Below are 22,497 nucleotides of genomic sequence, written 5' to 3' on the forward strand. Positions count from 1 at the left end.
ATTATTGCAGGAAGAAAGCAGGCCCACGAGTGTAAAATAACGTATATTTACAACTGGCGTATATGGCGTTCAGGCAACTGCCAGACTTCGTCTTCGTCTAGTCCAATTCAACTTCTTCGTTCCCTTCACCGTAACATCACCCTCCCGGTGGAGTAGCTCCGTCCCGGTGCAAATTATAGAGCCTCGCTTAATGGGGGGACATAGGGCTTAAGCCTGGCGTCGTGAACAGCATCGCTGGTGACGTTGCGATGCACTGAAGGCTGACCGACTGGGGCGATCTCGTATGTCACGTCGGACAGTTGGCGTAAGATCTGGTACGGACCAGAATAACGGGAAAGTAGTTTTTCCGACAAGCCGACGCGACGTGAACGCGTCCAGAGAAGGACAATGGAACCAAGTGAAAAATGGGAGTCTCGGTGCCGAAGGTCCTAGCGTCGCTTTTGAGAAGCTTGCGAGACTGTGAGGCGATAGCAATAGTATCGTCAATAGCATCGCGAGCGTAACCAGTGCTGGGTGATTGTACTGTGGAAGGTAGCAACGTGTCAAAGTGCATGGTGGGGTCGCGGCCATACAACAGGTAAAATGGTGAAAATCCGGCAGTGTCGTGACGGGACGAGTTGTATGCGAAAGTGATGTATGGTAAAGCGACGTTCCAGTCGCGGTGATCGTCGGAAACGTACATGGCCAGCATTTCAGTTAGCGTGCGGTTGAGTCGCTCGGTGAGGCCACTCGTTTTAGGGTTGTACGCGGTAGCAACCTGGTGTTGTGTTGCGCAGGAGCGGAGCAGGTCATCGACGACCTCCGATAAAAAGTGGCGGCCGCGATCCGTCAGCAACTGGCGAGGGGTGCCGTGGTGCAGGATGACGTCGTATAGTAAGAAGTCTGCGACATCTGTAGCGCAGCTGGTTGGTAGCGCTCGCGCGATGGCATATCTCGTGGCATAATCGGTTGCTACAGCAATGCATTTGTTGCCTTTGATAGAAATTGGAAAGGCGCCCACGAGGTCTAGGCCCACACGAAAGAAAGGCTCTCTGGGGATATCGATTGGTTGAAGCAAACCAGCGGGAGGCGTAGCAGGCGTCTTCCGGCGCTGACACAGGCTGCAAGAAGTGACATAACGGCGCACAGAGCAATAAATGCCGGGCCAGAAAAAGCGGCGCCGCAGGAGTTCGTATGTGCGAGTGATACCCAGATGTCCAGCAGTAGGAGCGTCGTGAAGTTGCTGGAGCACGGCTAGTCGAAGGTGCTTGGGAACGACTAGGCGGAGCTCCGGGCCGTCAAGACGAACGCTACAACGGTATAAAGTTCCATCGCGCAAGGTGAACATGTGGAGGGACGGGCCATTGGGCGAGGAGCTTAGGCGTTCCATAAGTGTTCGAATAACAGGATCCTTGCGCTGCTCGTCGCCAAAATGGAGGAAGTCGGAGATGGATAGAACACTGATGTCCGAGTCTGCATCGGTATCGTCCGGTTGATCCACGGGATTGCGGGACAGGCAGTCAGCGTCTTTATGCAGGCGCCCTGACTTACACATAATAGAAAATGTATATTCCTGTAGACGCAATGCCCAACGTGCAAGTCGTCCAGTTGGGTCCTTCAAAGAGGAGAGCCAGCAGAGGGCGTGATGATCGGTTACGACGCAGAAGCTCCGACCGAAAAGGTACGGCCGGAATTTCGCGACCGCCCATACGAGCGCGAGACATTCTCTCTCGGTAATGGAGTAATTTCGCTCGGGCGTGGAAAGAAGGCCCCTAGCGTAAGCGATGACACGGTCTTGACCCTGTTGACGCTGAGCGAGGACAGCGCCGATGTCATAACCACTCGCGTCAGTTCGTACTTCAGTGGGCGCAGAAGGGTCAAAGTGTGACAGAATTGGGGAAGTTATAAGCCGCTCAATCAGAGTAGAAAAGGCTTTCTCCGGCAGAGGTCCCCAAGAGACAGAGACGTCTTTCTTAAGAAGGTCAGTGAGAGGGTGAGCGATGTCGGCAAAATTTTTCACAAATCGCCGGAAATAAGAGCATAAGCCCAGAAAACTACGGACATCGTTTGTTGAACAAGGTACAGGAAAATTTCACACGGCGTGAGCTTTCTGTGGATCAGGTTAGATTCCGGCGGCGTTTACGAGATGGCCGAGCATGTTAACTTCACGGCGACCGAAATGGCATTTGGAGGAGTTTAGCTGAAAGCCAGCCCTGCGAAACACGGAGAGTATGGTTGTGAGGCGCCACAGGTGGCTCTCAAAGTTCGGCGAAAACACAATCACATCGTCGAGGTAACAGAGACATGTAAACCACTTCAAGCCGCGCAAGAGAGAGTCCATCATGCGCTCGAATGTAGCTTGCGCATTGCATAATCCAAACGGCATGACTTTGAATTGGTACAGACCGTCCGGTGTGACCAAGGCTGTTTTCTCGCGGTCAATCTCATCGACGCTAATCTGCCAATAGCCGGAGCGGAGGTCAACTGATGAAAAGTATTGGGATCCGCGAAGGCAGTCAAGAGCATCATCAATGCGCGGTAGGGGATAAACATCCTTCTTTGTTATCCTGTTGAGGTGATGGTAGTCAACGCAGAAGCGCCACGAGTTGTCTTTTTTCATTTACTAAGACAACCGGTGATGTCCACGGGCTACTGGAAGGTTCAATGATGTCCTTGTCCATCATCCTGTCTACTTCTTTCTGTATGATGGCCCTTTCTGTTGCGGAGACACGATATGGCCGCCTATGAAAGGGGATGGCATCACCGGTGTTGATGCGATGCGTGACAACAGATGTCTGGCCAAGTGGACGGTCGTCCAAATCAAAGATGTCCCGAAAAGATGACAGGAGGTGACGAGGAGCTGTTGCTTGCTCGGAAGGAAGGTCAGGGGCGATCATCTTAGAAACATCGTCCGCAGGCGTCGAGTACGGAGGAGTGGGTGACGATGATCCGTTGGTACTGACGAAGGATTTAGAGGTCAAAGAAGAAATCTCAAATTCTTCCAAAGGAGTGATATGCGCTATGGCGATACCGTGTGGCAGCACATGCGACGAAAATCCAAAATTGAGAATGGGCACGCGAGCGCAGTTTTTGCGGATCCGGATTAAGGTGCTCGGTAGGGCAATATTGCGCGACAAAACCACGTCAGTGAGCGGCGACACGACGTACTCGCCGTCAGGTACGGGAGGACAGGACATCAGGAGGACATTTGTAGCCGCTTGTGGAGACAGCCTTGCAAACTCAGCAGAACGTAAGCGGTGTGAAACACAAGTTGTTACGTCGGCAGGAAGCGGCAGATCCAACTGTACAACACCTGCGGAGCAGTCAATTTGGGCAGAGTGTTTCGAAAGGAAGTCGAGGCCGAGAATTAGGCCGTGTGAACAGTGTTCAAGGACGATAAATTGAACAACGGTATAATGGTCCCCAATGGTCACACGTGCTGTGCACATTCCAAGGACAGGTGACGTACTCCCATCGGCGACTCGCACGATGCACGGTACGGCGGGGGTTAGAACCTTTTTGAGCCTTCGGCGGAGAGCAGCGCTCATAACTGAAAGCTGCGCTCCTGTATCGACGAGAGATCTAACAGGAACGCCATCAACTTCAATGTCCAGTAGGTTTCCACATGTAGGCAGGGTCAACAGAGGATTTGTGGGCCGGGTCGGAGTTGCAGCTTCACCTCCGGGAGCTGCACCGCCTAGTTTCCCGAAGCGAAGCGAAGCGACCGGTTGTAGGAGGGGACGAAGAGCGGTGAACGAGAGGCGAACGGGACTACGACCTTCCGGAGACGGGGAGCGGCTGGATCTTGGTGGAGCACTGTCAGCGTTGATGTTCCTAGTCGGCGTATAGGGCGAGAAAGTACGATTGTCTGGTACTTGGTGGTAGTGACTCGGAGACGACCACCCAGGAGGCGACGACCAATGGTTGCGGCAATGACGGGCAATGTGTCCAATACCGGAACAATTAAAACAGATAGGTTTATCATCCGCTGTGTGCCAGTCAGCTGGGTTGCGACGAGGGGGCGGAAAGCTTTGCGTCTGGGAGCGAGCGGCCGGAGAAATCAGGTAGGTGTTTGTATGGCGGACCGAGCAGAGAGATGGCATGCTCAAACTTGCTATTTCCGCCCGAACGACCGCTTGCATAAGGGAGATAGCGGGCACGCTTTCCCGACAGTCGGGACGAACTGGAGCCGGAGCCATGGTCTCAAGCTCACGGCGAACGATGCGCGTGATTTCTTCCGGTCCTGTGGGCTGAACGAAGCGCGGCGGGTCTTCGCAAGAAGATGTCGCGGCGGTATTGGGCAATCGGTCGAAAGCCTGAGCGAGGCGGCGGCCCTTCACTTGTTCGAAGCGCCGGCACTCCTTTATAGTTGCATCCACAGTGGCACAATCCTTGCACATCAGGAGATTGAAGGCGTCGCCTGCAATACCTTTCAATATGTGACCAATCTTGTCTGCCTCGGGCATGTTTTTATCAGCCTTGCGACAGAAGGCCAGCACATCCTGCGTGTAGACGAGATAGGATTCTGTGGACGTTTGAGCGCGACACGCAAGTTCTTTTTTTTGCCGCCACCTGACGACCGACAGGTCTGCCAAACAGGTCTTGCATTTTTTCTTTGCAGACATCCCAGCTCGTTAGGTCAGCTTCGTGTGTGTCGTACCATTGCCTCGCAGTTCCTCTTAGGTAAAATATGACGTTTGCTAGCATCATTGTTGGATCCCACCGGTTGTTGTCGCACACTTGTTCGTACATCGTAAGCCAGTCCTCGACGTCGGCGTTGTGCGTGTCACAAAATGTCCCTGGGTCCCGCGGATGAGTGAGGATGACCGTTGGCACGGGCTGCTGAGGCGTTGTCGCTTGTGTCGGTTGATTTGCCATTGTGGCGGCAGGTAGATGACGTCCGCTGCGAAGTTCCGTGATTGTACCCCGCACCTTCCACCAAAATGTTGCCGGAAGAAAGCAGGTCCACGAGTGTAAAATAATGTATATTTACAACTGGCGTATATGGCGTTCAGGCAACTGTCAGACTTCGTCTTCGTCTAGTCCAATCCAACTTCGTTCCCTTCACCGTAACAATATTCATCTGTTCCTGTTTATGGTTTAGTAATTTTGTTGTACTTCATCCCCATTATTCAATGTTCCTATTCGAACGTGTGGTGTATTTGTAAATAATTATGCACGAGTCTCATAGTATAAATAAACCATCATAATCAACATGTGGTGATTATCTTAATGACTTAGATGGCGTCGGCACGATATAACCATGTATGCTACCATGGCTCAATGTACTATATGAACTGGAATCGTTGAGGAAGCTTTAACCGCAGCTATTTTTAATCCATGGGAGTGAACATTTAAAGAAAACCACTTCAATGAAAATATCAGTATCATTGCGAATGTTTCGTGCAGTGAATTTGTACCGGAAGTTAAAGAAAAAAGTGATGGTGGCGTATTGGTTGCGTTCAAAGCGCACGGCCGGGAGCACTTCTGCATGTATATTATATCGGAAGCTACTAGCCGAGGACCCAACCAGCGACCGGCCGCAGCATAAGAAGCCGCGGAATGGCAGGCAATTAAAGATTACCTATATTAAACAAAATAATGGACGCATTTTTAAGCAGCGTTTTGCCCGCGAGCGTCTAGATGGCACTTCGTAAATCGTAAATCATGAAGCTGCATAATTTTTTCTACAGCGTACTTCTGCTCCTTTGATTTGTTAGCTAATGCACGGATCTTGCAGACAGCACGCACAGCGCGCGGATGGAGTGACAGTAAAGCGTGCCGCTGTGCAGGTAGATATGCGTTGTAACAGTGGAATCTGGGTCAACGCTGCAGTATGGAACTCGTGCTGAAGCAGAGGGAGAAACTGTGGGCTCAAGGTTTAAAAAACGTGTCATCTTTTCGTGTCCGCAAATGCGGCCTGCGGCGTTGTGGTTACAATCCAGTTTTGAAGCAGACAGCATGTTATGAATTTATGGAGATTGTGAGGACAGGATTTGTTGAACAAACGTAAAGAAATGCGGCAGATCTAGCGAGTTGGAATCTATACATAGCGACGCTTTGTGCGAGTGTATAAAGAGCCTAAACACGAGAACACGCACGCACACAAACACGCACAAGCGGGTTCGCGCACAATTTATACCGAGCCTTTCGTTAAGCGGAGTTGCCGAGTACGAGACAGTAAGACGGACGCCTTGAACACATCATGGTTGCAGAGGCAGCATACGCACACTCACGTAGCGCAATTCGAATCCCGTCTAGCCGCAAGAAACGTTCACTTCCCCAGTACCGTGCAGCCGCGGTTGCGCGAACGCAAGCTTTCTGGTTCGCTATTTGCTTTCTCCTGCACGGCCAGCGCCGCAGCGGCCGCGCATCATAACTGTGATGATTATTATTTATTGGCTTCCCCTTTGACAAAAGCGGGTGACATATAGTCAGCTTGCCTGCCTGATTTAATCAGGTATAGTGTACATGTTTTTCATTCTCGCATTTTTCCATACGTCTGTATATCCTTTTTTTTTTCACATAAAAACCCCTCGATCTTTCTTGTATCCCTAGGCATGCCGGTAATGAATGCCGCCTTATTAAATTTCTTCCCTGCATTTATTTCACCAATACTTTAAGCGTATCTTGCTTACCTGGACTGCTAATGAGTTCATGCTTCTGTTCACATTAACAAAACGAGTTCTTGGGCAAGTTAGTCACTTGCTGCAGGCATAACAGCCGCGCCAAAAACACACACAAAACAAAGGAACACTGACAGACACGGACAATCGCCGCACTGACAACTGATTTTATTCCATGAAATGAAGTTAAATTTAAAGGCTGCTTCGTGCATGCGCATACGGCGACAAAGAACACGTGCCACCACAACACCCCACAAAGTACATCTCATCTTCTTCCTGAGAAAAGGTCATATTCCGATAGATAGAATAAACTTTATTGTCCAACGGATAACGTGATCTACCCACCCCCCGACACGCAGGTCAGGGGGCGAGTGCCGCCACCTCAGATGCAGGCTGGGAGGTCTTGGGTCCCAGCAGCCTCTTCAGCCAGTTGGACGAGCCGGAGCTCAGAGTCCGAGCTGCGCAGCAGGGTCTCCCAGGTGTCTCTATTACCTATTTAGTGCGTTCCCCCGGGAGAGTACGGACATTCCCATATTATGGGGTCGAGGGTCCCTCTCGCCCCACAAAGATTACATCTATCGCTCCTGGCCTCGGGGAACATGTGGTTCGCCATAACCGGGTGCGGATACGTATAAGTTTGTAGTCGTCTCCACGCGACTGCTTGTCTGTTGTTTAATTTTGGGTCTGGCGGGGATTCCAGTATACGAGCCAATCTATAATGCTGCGTGGTCTCCCCATATTTTAGCATGCGCTCTCCGCTCCCTCGGTCATCGAGGGGCCCCGTAGCGGCTCGGCGGTAGTGATCTCGAGCCAGCTCGTGGGCCGCCTCGTTGCCGGGGACGGCTTCGTGCGCCGGAGTCCAAATTATTTGAATTTTTCTATCTAACTTTCTCTGACCTAGCATTCTGGCCTCTAAGGGCGAGATCCGTCCCTTGCTAAAATTTTGTATGGCAGTTTTGCTGTCACTGATCACAAATTTCGCGTCCGTTCCAGCGCAAGCTAATCCTGACGGGAAGAACTGGCTGCATGAGGTTCCAAACGCTGGAATCCCCCACAGTTGAGCTAGGGAGTAAGGGTACGCCCCAGGGATCAGTGCTGTCTCCCCTACTCTTCACCGTGGCTATGACAGAACTCCCCGAGCAATTGGCAAAGCTCGAGGGATTAAAATTTAGTATATATGCGGATGACATCACCCTCTGGGTCAACCGGGGAAGTGATTCATTCGTCGAAAGCCTGCTCCAGGCCGCCACCGACATCATAGTCGATTACGCGGCCGAGAGAGGCCTAGCATGCTCGCCGCAGAAATCAGAATTGTTTATATACAATCCGAAACACTTAAGGTGCAAGGCACCATCGGAGATCAAAATTAAAGTGGTGGGTAAGGAGGTACCAATAGTCGAGCAAATTAGAATCTTGGGCCTGATTCTCCAGTCACACGGCCACAATGGCGAGACCGTCAAGAGGCTGCAGAATCACGCAATACAGACCATAAGCTAATTAGGCGGGTGGCCAGCAAAGGCCGAGGGGTAAAGGAGAAAATTTTAATTAAACTAATACAGGCGTACATATTCAGCCGGATGAGCTATGCAACGCCATATCTCGATTTGAAAATGATGGAAAGAGAAACGATTGATTCTCTAATGAGAAAATGCGTAAAAGGAGCGCTGGGACTGCCCATGTGTACATCAACAGAGACTGGTGGCTCTAGGAGTGCACAACACATGGGCAGAACTGGCGGAAGCGGTGCGAACCTCTCAAATTCGGAGACTTAGCACCACGAGGACAGGAAGAGCCATATTGGCCAAAGTTGGAATAAATCCGGATACAGGCTCCACCCAAAAGGTGGAAGTAGATAGGGAAGTGAGAAAAACCTGGTTATCCCCCCCCCCCCACCCTGCCAAAAAACATGCACCCGGAACATAGCAAAGACAGGAGGCATAAACGAGCCGAAGCATTAAAAATTAGATTCGGTAATATTTCGGAACATGAGGTGGCCTATGTAGACGCGGCGGGAGATAGCGGCAGTTTTACGGTGGCAACGGCCGTCAGCGGCCGGGGTATTCCCGTGACCGCTGTCACTCTGCGCAGGCGCAACATAGAAGTTGCCGAGGAAATTGCGATCACATTCCAAACAATATAACACACTTGACGTATCGCCTTCTCCTTTTGTGTGTGTATTTTTGGCGCTGCTGTTATGCCTGCGTTATCTTTCAGTCCAAGCACTCCTCGAACGTGTACGTTCACACCGGGTCTCACTGGGAGATTCCCTTCGCATTTCATTTTGGTCTCCGAATTTTTGATGCAGCCTAACATTCATCATCTTGTTGCGAATATTCGCTCCGGTATGTTTTTGTCCTAAGGTAATCAGCTCCGGCCTCAAATATCAAGGCACTTCGCTTCCTGTTATTGTACACATATTCGCTTCTAATTTCCTTTTTCTCATTCTTGTAAATCTCCTTGGTTTTTTCGTTTCCATTCTTTGCATCCAATTCGCTGACTCTGCTTCTCTGACTTTCTTTCAGATGACTCCTGGTTGTCTATCCACACTTTCAATTACCCTGTGATTGTTTGCCAACTTTCTTGACCTTTCCTTTATTCTGTGTGCACACTTTTCAGGTACAGATAATTATCGACTTTAGCCGGACATTTATTTTTATCAACTTTGTGAGTCTTTCATACAAACTAATTTTGCTAGGTGCTTCTCTGACTTCAATAGAGGACCAACCCATGCGGCCTTGCACTCCCTCATTTGTGAGTTTACCGTGGGCTCCCAAAGCTAAACAGCCGAGCCATCTTTGGTTAACTTCCAACCCCGTAAGATATCCAATTTCAATCACAGAATGGCAGTCGCGAATGTTGTCGCTAACGTCACTGCGGCTTTCCACATTCCACGCACAACCTCACATTTATTGTGGTTCCAAAGTGCTACATATTTTATTATTGCTGCATTCCGCTTCGCCTTTATTTTCAGATCATCTTGATATTAGGGGGGGGGGGGGGGGGGGGGCTGCCTGACTAAGTCTTTGCTTCCATTATGTGCACGCGAAGGTATTTCTATTGCTTTACTACGGAAATGACACGCGGTTGAATTCACACCACGTAATTACTCGTCTCTTTACCCAAAATCATAAATCTGGATTTCTCTGTGTTCAACTTAAGGTGTAAATTTGTCGCTGTGTTGCCACACATATTCGCAAGTCTCTGTAAATCCCTTGCATTGTCCGCTAGCTACACTGTGTCGCCCAAATATATCAGTCCAGAGACCTTCTGTTGCACCATTTCTCTATTAGGCATGCAGGATAAATCCAGCTCTGGTTTTCCAGTCGTGTTTCTATGCCCTTAACATAATGCGTTAGCAACAATGGAGACAGTCGTCATACTTTCTTCAATCTTTGGTGAATTTCCACCACTTCGTTGTCTATTCGACCTTGCCACACAACTTGTACTAGGTTGCCTGTATATATAGGCCTCTGCAGCTCTACGAAATTGCCATCTATGCCTTCGTGCTTGGGAATATCGCATATTGATTACCTCTCTACGTTGTCATCGCCTTCTTTAATATCGAGAAATGCTATCCACAACGCTTTATTCTGAACTACAGAAGTCCCTATGCACTCAGTTATTGCAATCATATTATCGTCTAAATGTCTGCCTTGTCTGAACCCACTTTGTATTTCCTCCGTTACATTATTTTTTACCACCCACTTCGACATTACTAATTTTGTGACTCATATTGCCATTCTATGTATCACCGACGTTACCGTAAACGGCCTGTATGAGCTCGCCTTAGCCTTATCACCTTTGCCTTCATTGATGAGGTTCATCTTGTTTTCACGCCATCCAATCGAAATTTTCTTCGTTCTAATCACTTGCTCTGTGGAATGCCTTGCTTTTGGAGCAAGGTTTTTGATTAACTGTATTGTAATTTCAACGAATTCTGCGGCCATGTTATGTCGGAAATATTCTGCTTTTTGACAGCAAAATGTTTCTGTGCGAAATTTCGATCACTTAGGCTTCCTTGTTGCTGTTGGATCTGTTTGAGCCGGGTCTACGCTTTTTTGCCAAAGTTACCCCTAATAACGTATCCGATTGTCTCCTTTGAAGATGTTAGCGTCTTGATCACTTACAGCCATCTGCAAATTTTTAGTTGGAGCTTTCCGTACTCTTACATAGGTCCAGAATATATTTGATGCGCGTTTATCTCTTTTGCGAACGCTAGGCACACAACGTTCACTTGTGCATATAATTTTTTTTCTTACATGAGCTCGCTCACCGCCTTTTTCTCTGTATTAGTTCCAACTAATGAACCCCTTTTCGTGAAGTCTCAATTTTTGTTTTGCTTCTCAATGATCTCTTGACGTCTGCTTATACTCTTCTATAGCTTAGTTTATTTCCTTGCTCCACCAAGACCTAAGGAGGATCTGCGGCTGGTGAACACGGCTAGGCTACCAATAGAGGGCCATGGTTGCTTGAAATAGGGTGGCTACCCACCTGCAGGCAATAGTAGCTTGGTCTCCGTAATAAAGCGTATTCACTAACTCACTCACTCACTCACCACTTACGTGGTGTTCGCTTTCCAATCCAACAATTATTTCACCGTGTCTGCCTTGTCACCTGGATGCGCGGAGACCGGAGCCATGTGGTGGTGATGCAAGGAATCCAGTGGTGGTGACGCCCGCTTTCTCCGCTGTGACTGGTTGGCAAGTTCGGTGGCAGAATAGGCACACTGCTCCTATGGTCACAAAAAAGCTCGGAGATATTCGCAAAGAAGGGCTTCGCTTTTAAAACAGATGTAATTAGCGATAGCTGGGCGAGGCACTTATATATAAATGAACCCAAAATAGACTGATAGTGAAGATCTGACTGTTCAGGTAAGTTTCGCAACGCGAACTTGTGTAGTGCGTCTTCCATGCCGTAACGAACGAATTGCATGGCTTCCAAACGCCTGGGAAAAACTTCTGTTCGCAGGGAAACCTTGCAGACAGGGCTAGGGTTATCAGGGCGCATTTCCCAGCTCTCGTTTCTCTAATTAAAAATTAGATTATGGGGTTTTACGTGCCAAAACCACTTTCTCATTATGAGGCACAGTGTAGTAGAGGACTCCGGAAATTTCTACCACCTGGGGTTCTTTAACGTGCACCTAAATCTAAGTACACGGGTGTTTTCGCATTTCGCCCCCATTGAAATCCGGCCGCCGTGGCCGGGATTCGAACCCGCGACCTCGTGCTCAGCAGCCGAACAGCACAGCCACTGGGCAACCACAGAGGGTTCACCTTTCGTTCCCTATACTCTTGCATGCACACTTTCACGCAATAATTTCATTTGCACTTTTATTGAACGAGTCGGGCCAGACGTGACCCTGCCGGCCGCTGTAGCACTGAATGTGCAGTTCCTGTTTTTTCGTGGCAATTTTAACTGCAGTACATAGGAAAATATAATTTAGCATTGCGTGACAATTTTGAATTAACTGTGCAAGAATATCAAGAAAAAGAACACGTCTTCGAAGTGTAACTGCGCAAAGTACGGCGTCTTCCTTGCGTATGGATGTTTGTGGAAAGAGCCTACGCGCACGCACGCGCACACACACACACACACACACACACACACACACACACACACACACACACACACATGTATATATATATATATATACGTTTGGAGAGCAAACAGGTATAGAAGATATTCAAACAGACATTAGGAGAAAAAGAATGGCACTGGGCACGTCATGTAATGCGCAGATTAGATCACCGTTAGACCATTACGGTGACAGAATGGGTACCAAGGAAGGGGGGGGGGGGGGGGAGCGCAGGTAGAGGATTGCAGAACAATAGCTGATGCGACGAAATTAGAAAATTTGCGGATGCTAGTTAGAATCGGTGGGCGCAGGACAAGGTTAATTGGAGATCGCAGGGAGAGGCCTTCGTCTTGCAGTGGACATAAAATAGGCTGATAATGATGATAGATACTTATAATTTCTTTTTCAGAACGTGACAAAATTTTGCAACCCACACCACTACCTGCTGAAAAAACGTTGAAAGCGCAAGACCCCAAGGAAATAGAGGCGTTTGTAAAGGAGGTGAGCAGATAAAACAGCATTTTTCTTTTGTTTTGTTCATTAGAATCGAACCTCATATACATCGTGTGTCGCTTTTTTACATCTAATGCCTTGAAACAAAGAGAACACAATATTTACGCCAATCACACCAATACAGGTGAGTTATCCATCCTTGTGAACAGCGTCAGGAAGAAAAAAAAAAACTGAAATTTATTCGCAAATGAGCGAATTACGTCACTTGCCTTCTTACTAATTAGAAAATTTTCACATCTCGCGCACTGTCAAAACCTATTTATGCAAAGCATTTTGGAATTAGCTGACAATTGTGCACCACTTGAAATTCCGCGTTCCCAAGTGGACCAACATGTTTGTGCCAGTTAACCGGTTGTGTTTGTGACGCGAGCGTGTGTGTGACGGCAGCAGCAATGCGACAACGAGGATGACGAAGACCGTAAGATGGTTACGGCAAGGTTTCTAGGAGGCCCGTATGTCGCAAGTTTATGATAATCGGATTTTTTTTTTTCCATGGGTACTGGATGAGCGCAAGAATCAGAAACAGAGTTTGTGATGATTAAGACGTGTAAAGAATTTAATTCCGCCGATTTACGTGCCAGAATCACATTCTCCTTTTCAAGCGCGCCGTTGCGAAGACGGCGGATGATTATGCCCACTTGGGGTATTTTAACGTGCACCTACATCTAAGCTCGCGAGAGTTGTTGCAATTCGCCGCCATTGGAACGCGACAGCCATTTCCAGGCTCTAACTCGCGACCTAGAGCTCAGCAGTGCAACGCCATTACTACTGGCATTACTACTACTACTATTGCGACGGCTACGTTTAAGTGTTGTGTGATCGTACTAACCTATATCTGTGGCACTTTGCCTATAGACTTCCCAACCTGGCTATGCGGCATTAGGGAGCCCACGGGCAACTGAAAAATACGGTAGGCAGGGCGGTCGCGAAGGTGTGTCGAGTACAGGAGTAGAGGCTTAGCGATTGGGCCTCCCGTGCCACACAAGCCTCAACACAAGAAGCGATCGCCGAATGACAGAAAGCATCTCGAGAGCACAGGCAGGCAAAGAAGGCGCTGTTGCCGCAGGATGAAGTAGCCAGTAAATGGGAAATATACCGGGAGAAACAGTCTATGGTTCAAATACTGGTGCAAGCAAAATTAAAAGGTGAAAGTGATCGTTGGTTGTCAGAAATACGTGAGAAAAGAAGGCCGCACCTAAATATTTTGGAACCACAGAAAATTATTAGGCAGGAAGTCAACAACAATACAACAACATATCCTCCACGAAGAGCAAAACAGACTGTAAGGAGAAGCGGCAATAAATTACATCCGCAAAATACCAGCCGAATCTTCTTAAGGCAATGCCGAGGTTGTATTTGAAAAAAAAAAGAGCATGAAAGAGACCCAGGTTGAAAAGGAGCTGGTGCTGACAAATTTCAATTGGAAGAAAGCCGACGAGAAAATTCCTCAGCGCACAGCCACAGCTCTAGACGAGGTTGCCATCAGGCTGATTAAGGAACTAGGACCAAAAAGTAAGGAAACTCTGGTGAATGCAGTGGAAAAAAACTCTAAAAGATAGACGAATACCAGATAGTTGGCGACAAAGTAGAATTAATTTAATTTATAAAGGTAAGGGGGAGAGAAATAGAATTCACTGGTATAAACCGTTGACCATTACATCGGTAATATACAGGCTAGCAATGCAGGCAATTAAATGAAAGCTTCAAGCATGGGCAGAGAATAATGGCATTTTGGGAGAACTTCAGACCGGCTTCAGAATAGGTAGGCTTTTAGATGACAACTTATTTGTTCTTACTCAGTGTATTGAAATATCAAAAGTAGAAAGCAGACCGTTATATGTGGCCTTTTTAGACATTACACGAGAGCGTATGACAACATAGACCGCAACTATTTGGGGGATATTCTGGAAGGGGAAGGCTTAGGTGAAGATTGTCTACAGCTTTTCAGAGAGATTTACCTAGAAAATACCGTTTGCGTTGAATGCAAGGGGATGAGGACCGAGGAGAAAGTTGATATCAACGAGGGACTGAGGCAAGGGTGCCCTTTATCGCCACTGCTGTTTATGATGTACATGGTGAGGATGGAGAGGGCGCTAGAAGGAAGTAATATCGGGTTTAATCTTATACAAGCAGCAGCAGCTTACAGGCTTATTTTATGCGGACGGCATTGTCTTGCTAGCTAACAAGCAAAGTGATTTGCAACGTCTGGCTAATATCTGTTGACAGGAAGGCAACAATTTATGTTTGATATTTAGTGTTAGAAAATCAGCTGTTACGGTATTCAATGAAAACAGTGAACGGACAGTGGCGATACAGGGCCAGGAAATACCTCGGGTAACAGAATATCAATACCTTGGTATATGGATAAACGAAGGCAATAGATATCTGGAAAGATAGGGAAAAACAATAGCAGTGATGGGTAATAGAAATGCAGCAGCCATATTGAATCTCAGAGAACTATAGGGATACTGTAGGTACAAGTTGGTCCGAGGTATGTGGAAAGGTTTAATGGTTACAGGACTTACTTTTCGGATTGCGGTTGTTTGCTTTAAATCAGGGGCACTATCAGGACTCGATGCGAACCAAAGGTCAGTGGGTCGCTTCGGATTGAGCGCTTACGGGAAGACTACAAATGAAGCTTCGCAGGGTGATATGGGCTGGACTGGTGTTGAAGTGAGCGAAACTCGTTGTAAAATTGAGTATGAAGAACGACTGAGCAATATGGAAGAAAGTAAATGGGCTGGGAGAGTGTTGAGGTATCTGTACAGAAAAAACATTGATTCACAGTGGAGGAAAAGAACTAGGAAGCCTACCAGCAAGTATGCGGCCTGTAGAGTGGGCAACACAGCAAGAAAGAACGTCAAGCAGAAGTGTCAGAGAGGCCGAAATAATATGATGGGTGGCGGCAGTGGAAAATAAACCTGCCATGAGTAACCACTTAAGAGGAAAAAACGAAATCAGAAAGAAACAATTTATGATAACTGGAAGGGAACCTCATTACTTATCGAAGCGGGATCGGGATGCCTTAGAACACGCATCTATAAAGCGAGATGTAAGAAGGAAGAAGTAGCATGTGCTTGCTGCGGTAAAGCTGGGGAAACTACGGAGCATGTTTTATTAACATGTGAAGACGTCTACCCAGCGGTCGATTTAGGCACCACTGGCCTCCTTGAAGCCCTTGGGTTCAGCGAGAGCAGTGGAAAGGTAACCATGTCCGCAGTAGGAATTAGTAAGAAGCGATTGGAGGATTGCTGGAACAAAAATAGGGAAACGGCAAAAAACGGAGACGTACAAAAGAACAGCTCGAAATAGGGCATCAGAAAATTTGGTTGTGAGAGTTCGTATTGTTATTTTTTTCTCTTTTTATGGTTTAACATAGGTAGGACATTAATCAGTATAATAGCAAGAGCTTCGTGGCGCAACCCACCGCCCCCTTCCAAAAGGGACGCTCATAACATCCATCCATCCACCCATAAAGAAAGCTCGCGTTACATTTTTCTTTCGCCAAAATCACGACAGAGCAACACACAACACTTTCATAGTCCCGCCTCAAAGCCCTGGCCTTTCATCCAAACTCCTTGCACGCTATGATGGCCCATAGCGCGTTGCACACTGTACCTCCGCTGTCACAGAGACACTGTGCACAACAGAGCAACAACGCGCACTTTCCCACGTACTAGCAGAACAGAACGACCAGAACACACAACACACCGCAGAGACACAAACACCTACTTGAGCTGCATATATCGATATTCCTTGGAACCTACTTTCACAGCCATGATGTTTCGGCCTTCACTGTAGTGCCAGTGAGTGACTCTCTGTTATACGTAATTCAGCAATAACATTGAACAGAATACTTGTTTGGACATAGTCAACTAATAGACACGGCAAGTCCGCACAAACCTGTTAATATAAAGCCGCACTATAATGAATGCTTTTGACTAGCGACATGGTGGCGATAGCCATCTAAGCCTTTCACTTCGAAGCCGTATCGGATGGCGTTTCAAGAACTGCTAAGGTTAAGAAAATACATTCTGTTAAGATCGCTTCACCGTTTTCTCGCTTAATTTCATACAGAAATGGCAAACAATGTGCAATCCGGGGCGTCCGTACGCCGCTGCAAGGCGACTACGTGCGAGCCGGCGCGCGGTGTGCCGGCGGCAGCCAGCGGCGGCCCGGACTTCAGGCCGCGCGTATAGTGTAGGGCTGAATCTGACCGGGACGCTGAAGTCACCGCTTTCGAGCAAGCCTTCAAAACCATGTTTTGCCTTCGTGTCCACAGAATAAAAGTATTCGGCTACGTGGATGACGTCGTTCGCTGCTACACGCCAGCAGTTGCGTGCTCAGCGCAGTAAGGATATTGGAGGTGAGCGGACGTAAATACTAGCATTGCATCTAAGGAGGCTATGATACAAGTTACTCGCCCTGATGTCAGGAGACCATAGAGAACGAAATTTCAAAACACGGCCGTGGCTTAGCTTGGTTAAGCCTGGTGATTGCGAAGCAATAGTGTGTTATTCTCGCATCAGCTGGTAGTAATTGAGTAAATATACTCAGTAATGCCTGAGAGGAGCGGGAGTTAGGCCGCCGTTGGTGGCTACCGCCTCGCCTCGCGACTGCGTGAGATGGGGTCCCGTTTTTACACAGCTGGTGTGACGTCACACCGACCGTAGCGCCCCTGGTGAGAGGCTCGGGAGTTAGGCCACCGTTGGTGGCTACCGCCTCGCCTCGCGACGGCGTGAGATGGGGCCCCGTTTTTACACAGCTGGTGTGACGTCACACCGACCGTAGCGCCCCTGGTGAGAGGATCGGGAGTTAGGCCACCGTTGGTGGCTACCGCCTCGCCTCGCGACGGCGTGAGATGGGGCCCCGTTTTTACACAGCTGGTGTGACGTCACTCTAGGTCACGTGGTGTGACGTCACGCAGCGAGGTCACGCTAAAGGTCAATGGTGCCTACCACCGCCTCGCCACGGAACGGGCTGAAGTGCGACCTAAAGTAGTATTGCTTCGCAATAAAAGCGCGGACACTCCCATAGAGCCCAGCGGCCGAATTGACTGTAGCACACCAAGCGGATGTTGATGACTCCTTCCGGTTTCGGTTTTGGGCGCGCGCGTTTTGAACACCAGTTGGTACACGCCGCGCCGGCTCCGCTGCTCGGCGCGGCATTCATTCTTTTTTTTTTCGCTTCTGCTGAACCTCGCGTGGCCTTGGCGTGGAATCGTTTCATTATTAAGTAGAAATGATTGCGATTGACCTTTACAAGACTGCGCCGAATCCGTCAGGTGCAATTTCATAAAGAAAACGAAAGACGTCTTCTGACATGATGAAATGTTTATTTTGCTCTATATAAATGCTCGTTCCGGGCTTCTTCTGCATTCATCCAAAGTTGTGGCACCAGGTAAGCAGCAGTCGTTGCCATACGATGCTCCACCGGATGCAATCAGCTGAAAGAAAGTAAATTACAAGCATGTATAATTTCGGTATATTGACTTAACAGGAGTATTGCGTGTAGAGGCGAAACGTGCGTAAGTGGTGAATGAGCGGCATTACAGATAAATTCACTTTTACGTACATTTCACAGCAAAGACTCCTCCCAAACAATGCCATAAAATCCGAACATTCGATTTTCAAGCACCCCTCCTTTCCCGCGCATTATTCCCTGCACCTTAAGTGCGCAAATACACGGGTGACTGCGCATTTCCAAAACAACTTGGCATCAGTCAACACGATGGTACGCCAAGTACACAAAGGTGGCTACAACACAGGCTCAGCCAGACCATGTTACACGCTAGCAGAACGCCTTCTAATCGCACTCAAGTCAGACTCGTGGGTGCAAAGCCTGTTTTCAGTCGCTCAGAATACATAAATGTCATGTTCTTGAGCTCCTCCGTGTTATCTTTTACGCGTCCTGCCGGCGCATGCAACACTCCCGTGTTTTCACTCTCGGCAATCGCTCGTCGCGTTTTCGAGAAGCGTGAGTACCGAAATAAGGTATATGTTGTTGCAGCGCTATAAAATGCGTCACAAACTTGTCCCATTAAAATTTAGTACACGCAAAACTAAATCACTATGGCCGGCTTGCTTTTTTGCTAACAGCTTCACAACCCCAGGCGCGGCGAGCAAGCCTCAATATATCCCAAAAAGTTACCAAATAAATTACAATACTTTTTCGGGTCAGAGAATGCGTCACGAACTTCTACCGGTAAGATTCCGTACACGCGAAACTAACTGCGGCACAGCCGAGCTGCTTTTCGCTAACTGCGTCAATAAGCCGGGCGTGGCAACCGTGCTTCTAAACTAACCGAAATATAACGACGTTAGTTACAATAATGTTGGCGGCCAGAGAATGCGCGAAAACTTGTCTGTCTTAGGCGCTACGACGTAGTACACACATGTACACGCGCAAATGCGTCACACGGCCGAGCCGGTTTTCGCTTACTGCGTCAATAAGGCGGGCGCGGCAAGCGTGCCCAAAAACTACCGAAATAGGTTGCAGTAATGTTAGTGTTCATAGAGAGCGTCGCAAACATCTCCCAGGACGAGGCATTAACTCAAATTAACTGCGCCAGGACGGCGGAGCTGTTTTTCGCTAATTGCGCCACTCGAACTAAGCCTAAATGTGCTTAAAATGTGCCACACACTGTCTCACCTTGCCGTAGTCCAATAGTGCAGTGGTGCCGTGTCGAAATGCAGACGATACGCAAGAGAAGCATAGAGAAGGCTGGGAGCCCAAAAAAATGGGCTATATCCAAAACAGACGGGTCGCCGAGCACGCGAGCTTCGCACGTACGACCGGCCTCGCTCACTCCTGCGGCTTGTCTGGAGCATGACGTATGCACGCGCGTCTGGCGTGCCGCTATCCTGTTGCTAGGCAACACAACAAAAAGTTGCAAAGTATAAGTTCACTTACACGCAAAGCTTTTTCACTTTTAGTGGGAACGAATAAAAAAAATAAAACGTTGTCGGGAAGTTTATTTCACATTCTTTTTTTCTGATGCTCGCGTCAACTAACGGATGTTGAAACTAGGCGTGACTTGTTTCCTGTTGCCAGTTTTCGAAGAGTGTCCCCTCTTGTTGAATTTCTTTCTCTATGAGGAGACTGCTACGTACGAGAACCAAAGATTACTCACCGCAGTTGGCGTGACTGGCCCCGCTCATCATTTACGATACCACAAGGATAACTGCTGGTGCCTGTTGTGTTATATCCATCTCCAGGAGAGTCGTGGTAACGAAGATTGTTCGATGGGGGCGAAATGCGAAAACACCCGTGTACTTAGATTTAGGTGCGCGGTAAAGAACCCCAGGTGGTCGAAATTTCCGGAGTACTCCACTACGGCATGCCTCATAATCAGAAAGTGGTTTTGGCACGTAAAACCCCATAATTTTTTTTTAACGAAGATTGTTGCCATACAGTCTGCTAGGCTACAACTACTATGACCATAGCGTAAATAGAGTGGATGAAGCGTAACCATCGCGCTAAGTGACCGGGAACGATAGCTCCGACTATGGAGTATGCCCTCTCTACCCAAGGGCCTCTACTGCAATGCCGCGTTGGTGCTATGCTAGCCGTGGTTTCTACTAGAGAAAAGGCGGTTTCGCTCCGTACGGACGTTCGAGTTGGAGAGTTCCCCGCAGCTTTCTAGAATCCCGGCACTCCAATCCGTGTGCAATGGTGCCGTCCCCATATGTGTCCCATTAGATTGGTCTCCCGTTCACGTTTCGGCATATCCGTTTGCCCCGTATACCCTTGTGCCTCTCATTAGGCTTTTCGTGCTTTGTAGTTTCACTTGTCCCTCTACGCGTTATCTTCGAGAGTGTCTCCTTTTCTTCAGAGACGCCGGCAGCCGTATGTGCAAAACTGCAACACGCAAGTGAGCAATTTGTAAAAGGTTTTTTTTTTTTTTAATTTTCTGGATGATTTCTGTTTGCACGTTTCCGTGTACTCCAACTTTTAGGAAATACATCTTGTAATTGTTTGTTGGTGCATCCTGTTTCTGTAGCGTCTTTCGCGCTACGCGATGCGCCACGAAGAAGCCGCCGCTGATGCGCGGAGACGCAGCGAACCGGCACGCAAGAGACGCCGGACATATAGCTGTATATCTGGTTGCATGCTGCGCTCGAGCACCTCCTTGCTCTGACGCGAGTGTTTGTGTGGAAGCTGTGGATTTGACGGCGTCGCTTGCGTCGGCGATGCGCTCACACCGCCTAGCTGTGCCGACGGCGCCAGCAAACGTATTTTGCTTTCGCTTCGAAGCCGTCGCCGATGACGCATCAAAACAGCCACAAATGCATACATTTGAGATAGCTTAACCTTCCTTCCATCCTAATTTCAGGCATCAAAAAGGAGAAACGCTGTCTGATACCCGCGTTGTCTCGGCCGAGATTCCTGAGTACGGGCTCGTCTTGCTGTGCGTCAGCAGCCGGGCGCTGCTTTGAGTTGAACTATTCTCGTATCGCAGTTCCCGTTCGAGCTAGAGGTTGAACACTGGTGGTCGCTTGTCATGAAAGGTTTAGACCTCAGGTTATGCCACTTAGTATTACTTTCCGTCAAAAACAAGTTACCGTAGCCCATCTTCGGGTCACCGGCGGCGGCATCGCCAGATACGCACGCAAGGAAGAAACGTTTCTCCCATTTTGATTGCCACAAGAAGGGACGACATGTGAAGTGCGTGTGAAGGAGGAATTCGCCGGTCTGAAGGGGGAAAACAGCTATTTACTTTTACTGTTATTCAAGCCCAACAGCGACAAAACAAGCAGACGCTAAACACCGACATTTATGGTGGAAACAGCTCAATCAAGCCCTGAGACTTGGATCCAGTTCTACAAACAAGCGTGTGACGAGAACTCCTGGGATGAGCCCTGCCATCGCATAAGGGACATGCGGCAGTTTCTCAGCCGACTTGCCAAGAAGTGCTATGACATCCATTACGCTGGACTTATGAAGGATACGTGGAAACAGTGGAGAACGAGCTTTTCAGAAGCATTTGACGAAAACCTATTTTAAAGGTGGGACGGAGCTATATTTTACAAATATCGCTCAGGAAAGGCCCTAGGATATTTTGGCGAGAAAAGGTGGCTTCTTCAGATAGTAGATGCAGATCTACCGGAGTCCGCATAGTGACCAAATAATTCGAGGACGACCGGTGCAGGTACAGAGCTTTGATGGGACGAAACAAATATATGATAAATGGGCGAAAGCGAATGTCTCTTATCGAGGGCAAATATCGACGCCCTTGTCGTGAAGGGATGCTACTATAAATTCTTACTTTCGGGATCAGACATGAAGACACTGAAGTTAAACCTTTATTGGAATGATGAAGTGACTGTGGCACAAGAGACGTACGCGTCCTTTAACATGGCGGACCGCCTTGTTAAATTTACCTAAAGTGTGGGAAGGCATAGAAAAGCGCCTGTATTTAAACGGAAAATTTCACTTACCAGATACAGTGAAAATCAAAGTTCTTGACCTCTATCACGACAGTCAGAACGGCATGACGGCTTCTGGAGAACATACTATAAAACGAGGTTTACATGGCCCAGCATGAAAAAATATAGTCGCGCTTTTATTAGTTCTTGTCAACAATGTCAACTGAAGAAAATTGAGCAAGAAATGGAGCAATAAATTAGAGAAAAAGGCCATTATTTAAGGCGTAAAGCACCCGCACGCTCAGAGGTCGTTTTGCTGAAACACGACGCATGCACATGGTATGCCCAAACACGCGCGTAATTACCTCAGTTCCCGGTTTTAATGTGTACGTGGTTTCCTAGGTTCATTTACGTGCCTGCAGAATACATTTATTCG

General features: G+C 48.2%; 1 protein-coding gene and 1 long non-coding RNA gene across 3 annotated transcripts in view; one reads left to right on the top strand and one right to left on the bottom strand.

Annotated features, from left to right (window-relative positions):
- LOC129383547 (uncharacterized) overlaps positions 1 to 22,497 on the top strand; it is a 106,622-nt gene that overhangs the window by 15,023 nt on the left and 69,102 nt on the right. For both annotated transcript variants that reach the window (XM_055068141.2, XM_072284008.1), the window contains exon 3: positions 12,590 to 12,681. In XM_055068141.2, the coding sequence (XP_054924116.2) occupies positions 12,590 to 12,681 (92 nt within the window). The remainder of the gene's footprint in view (positions 1 to 12,589; positions 12,682 to 22,497) is intronic.
- On the bottom strand, positions 18,009 to 19,511 carry LOC140212877 (uncharacterized). The gene is made up of 2 exons (XR_011889850.1): positions 19,345 to 19,511; positions 18,009 to 18,139 (listed from the first exon to the last, which is right to left on the bottom strand). It is a non-coding gene; the product is annotated as an uncharacterized lncRNA (long non-coding RNA).

Source organism: Dermacentor andersoni, chromosome 8, assembly GCF_023375885.2.
Source record: "Dermacentor andersoni chromosome 8, qqDerAnde1_hic_scaffold, whole genome shotgun sequence".
In the NCBI taxonomy this organism is placed as follows: domain Eukaryota; kingdom Metazoa; phylum Arthropoda; class Arachnida; order Ixodida; family Ixodidae; genus Dermacentor; species Dermacentor andersoni.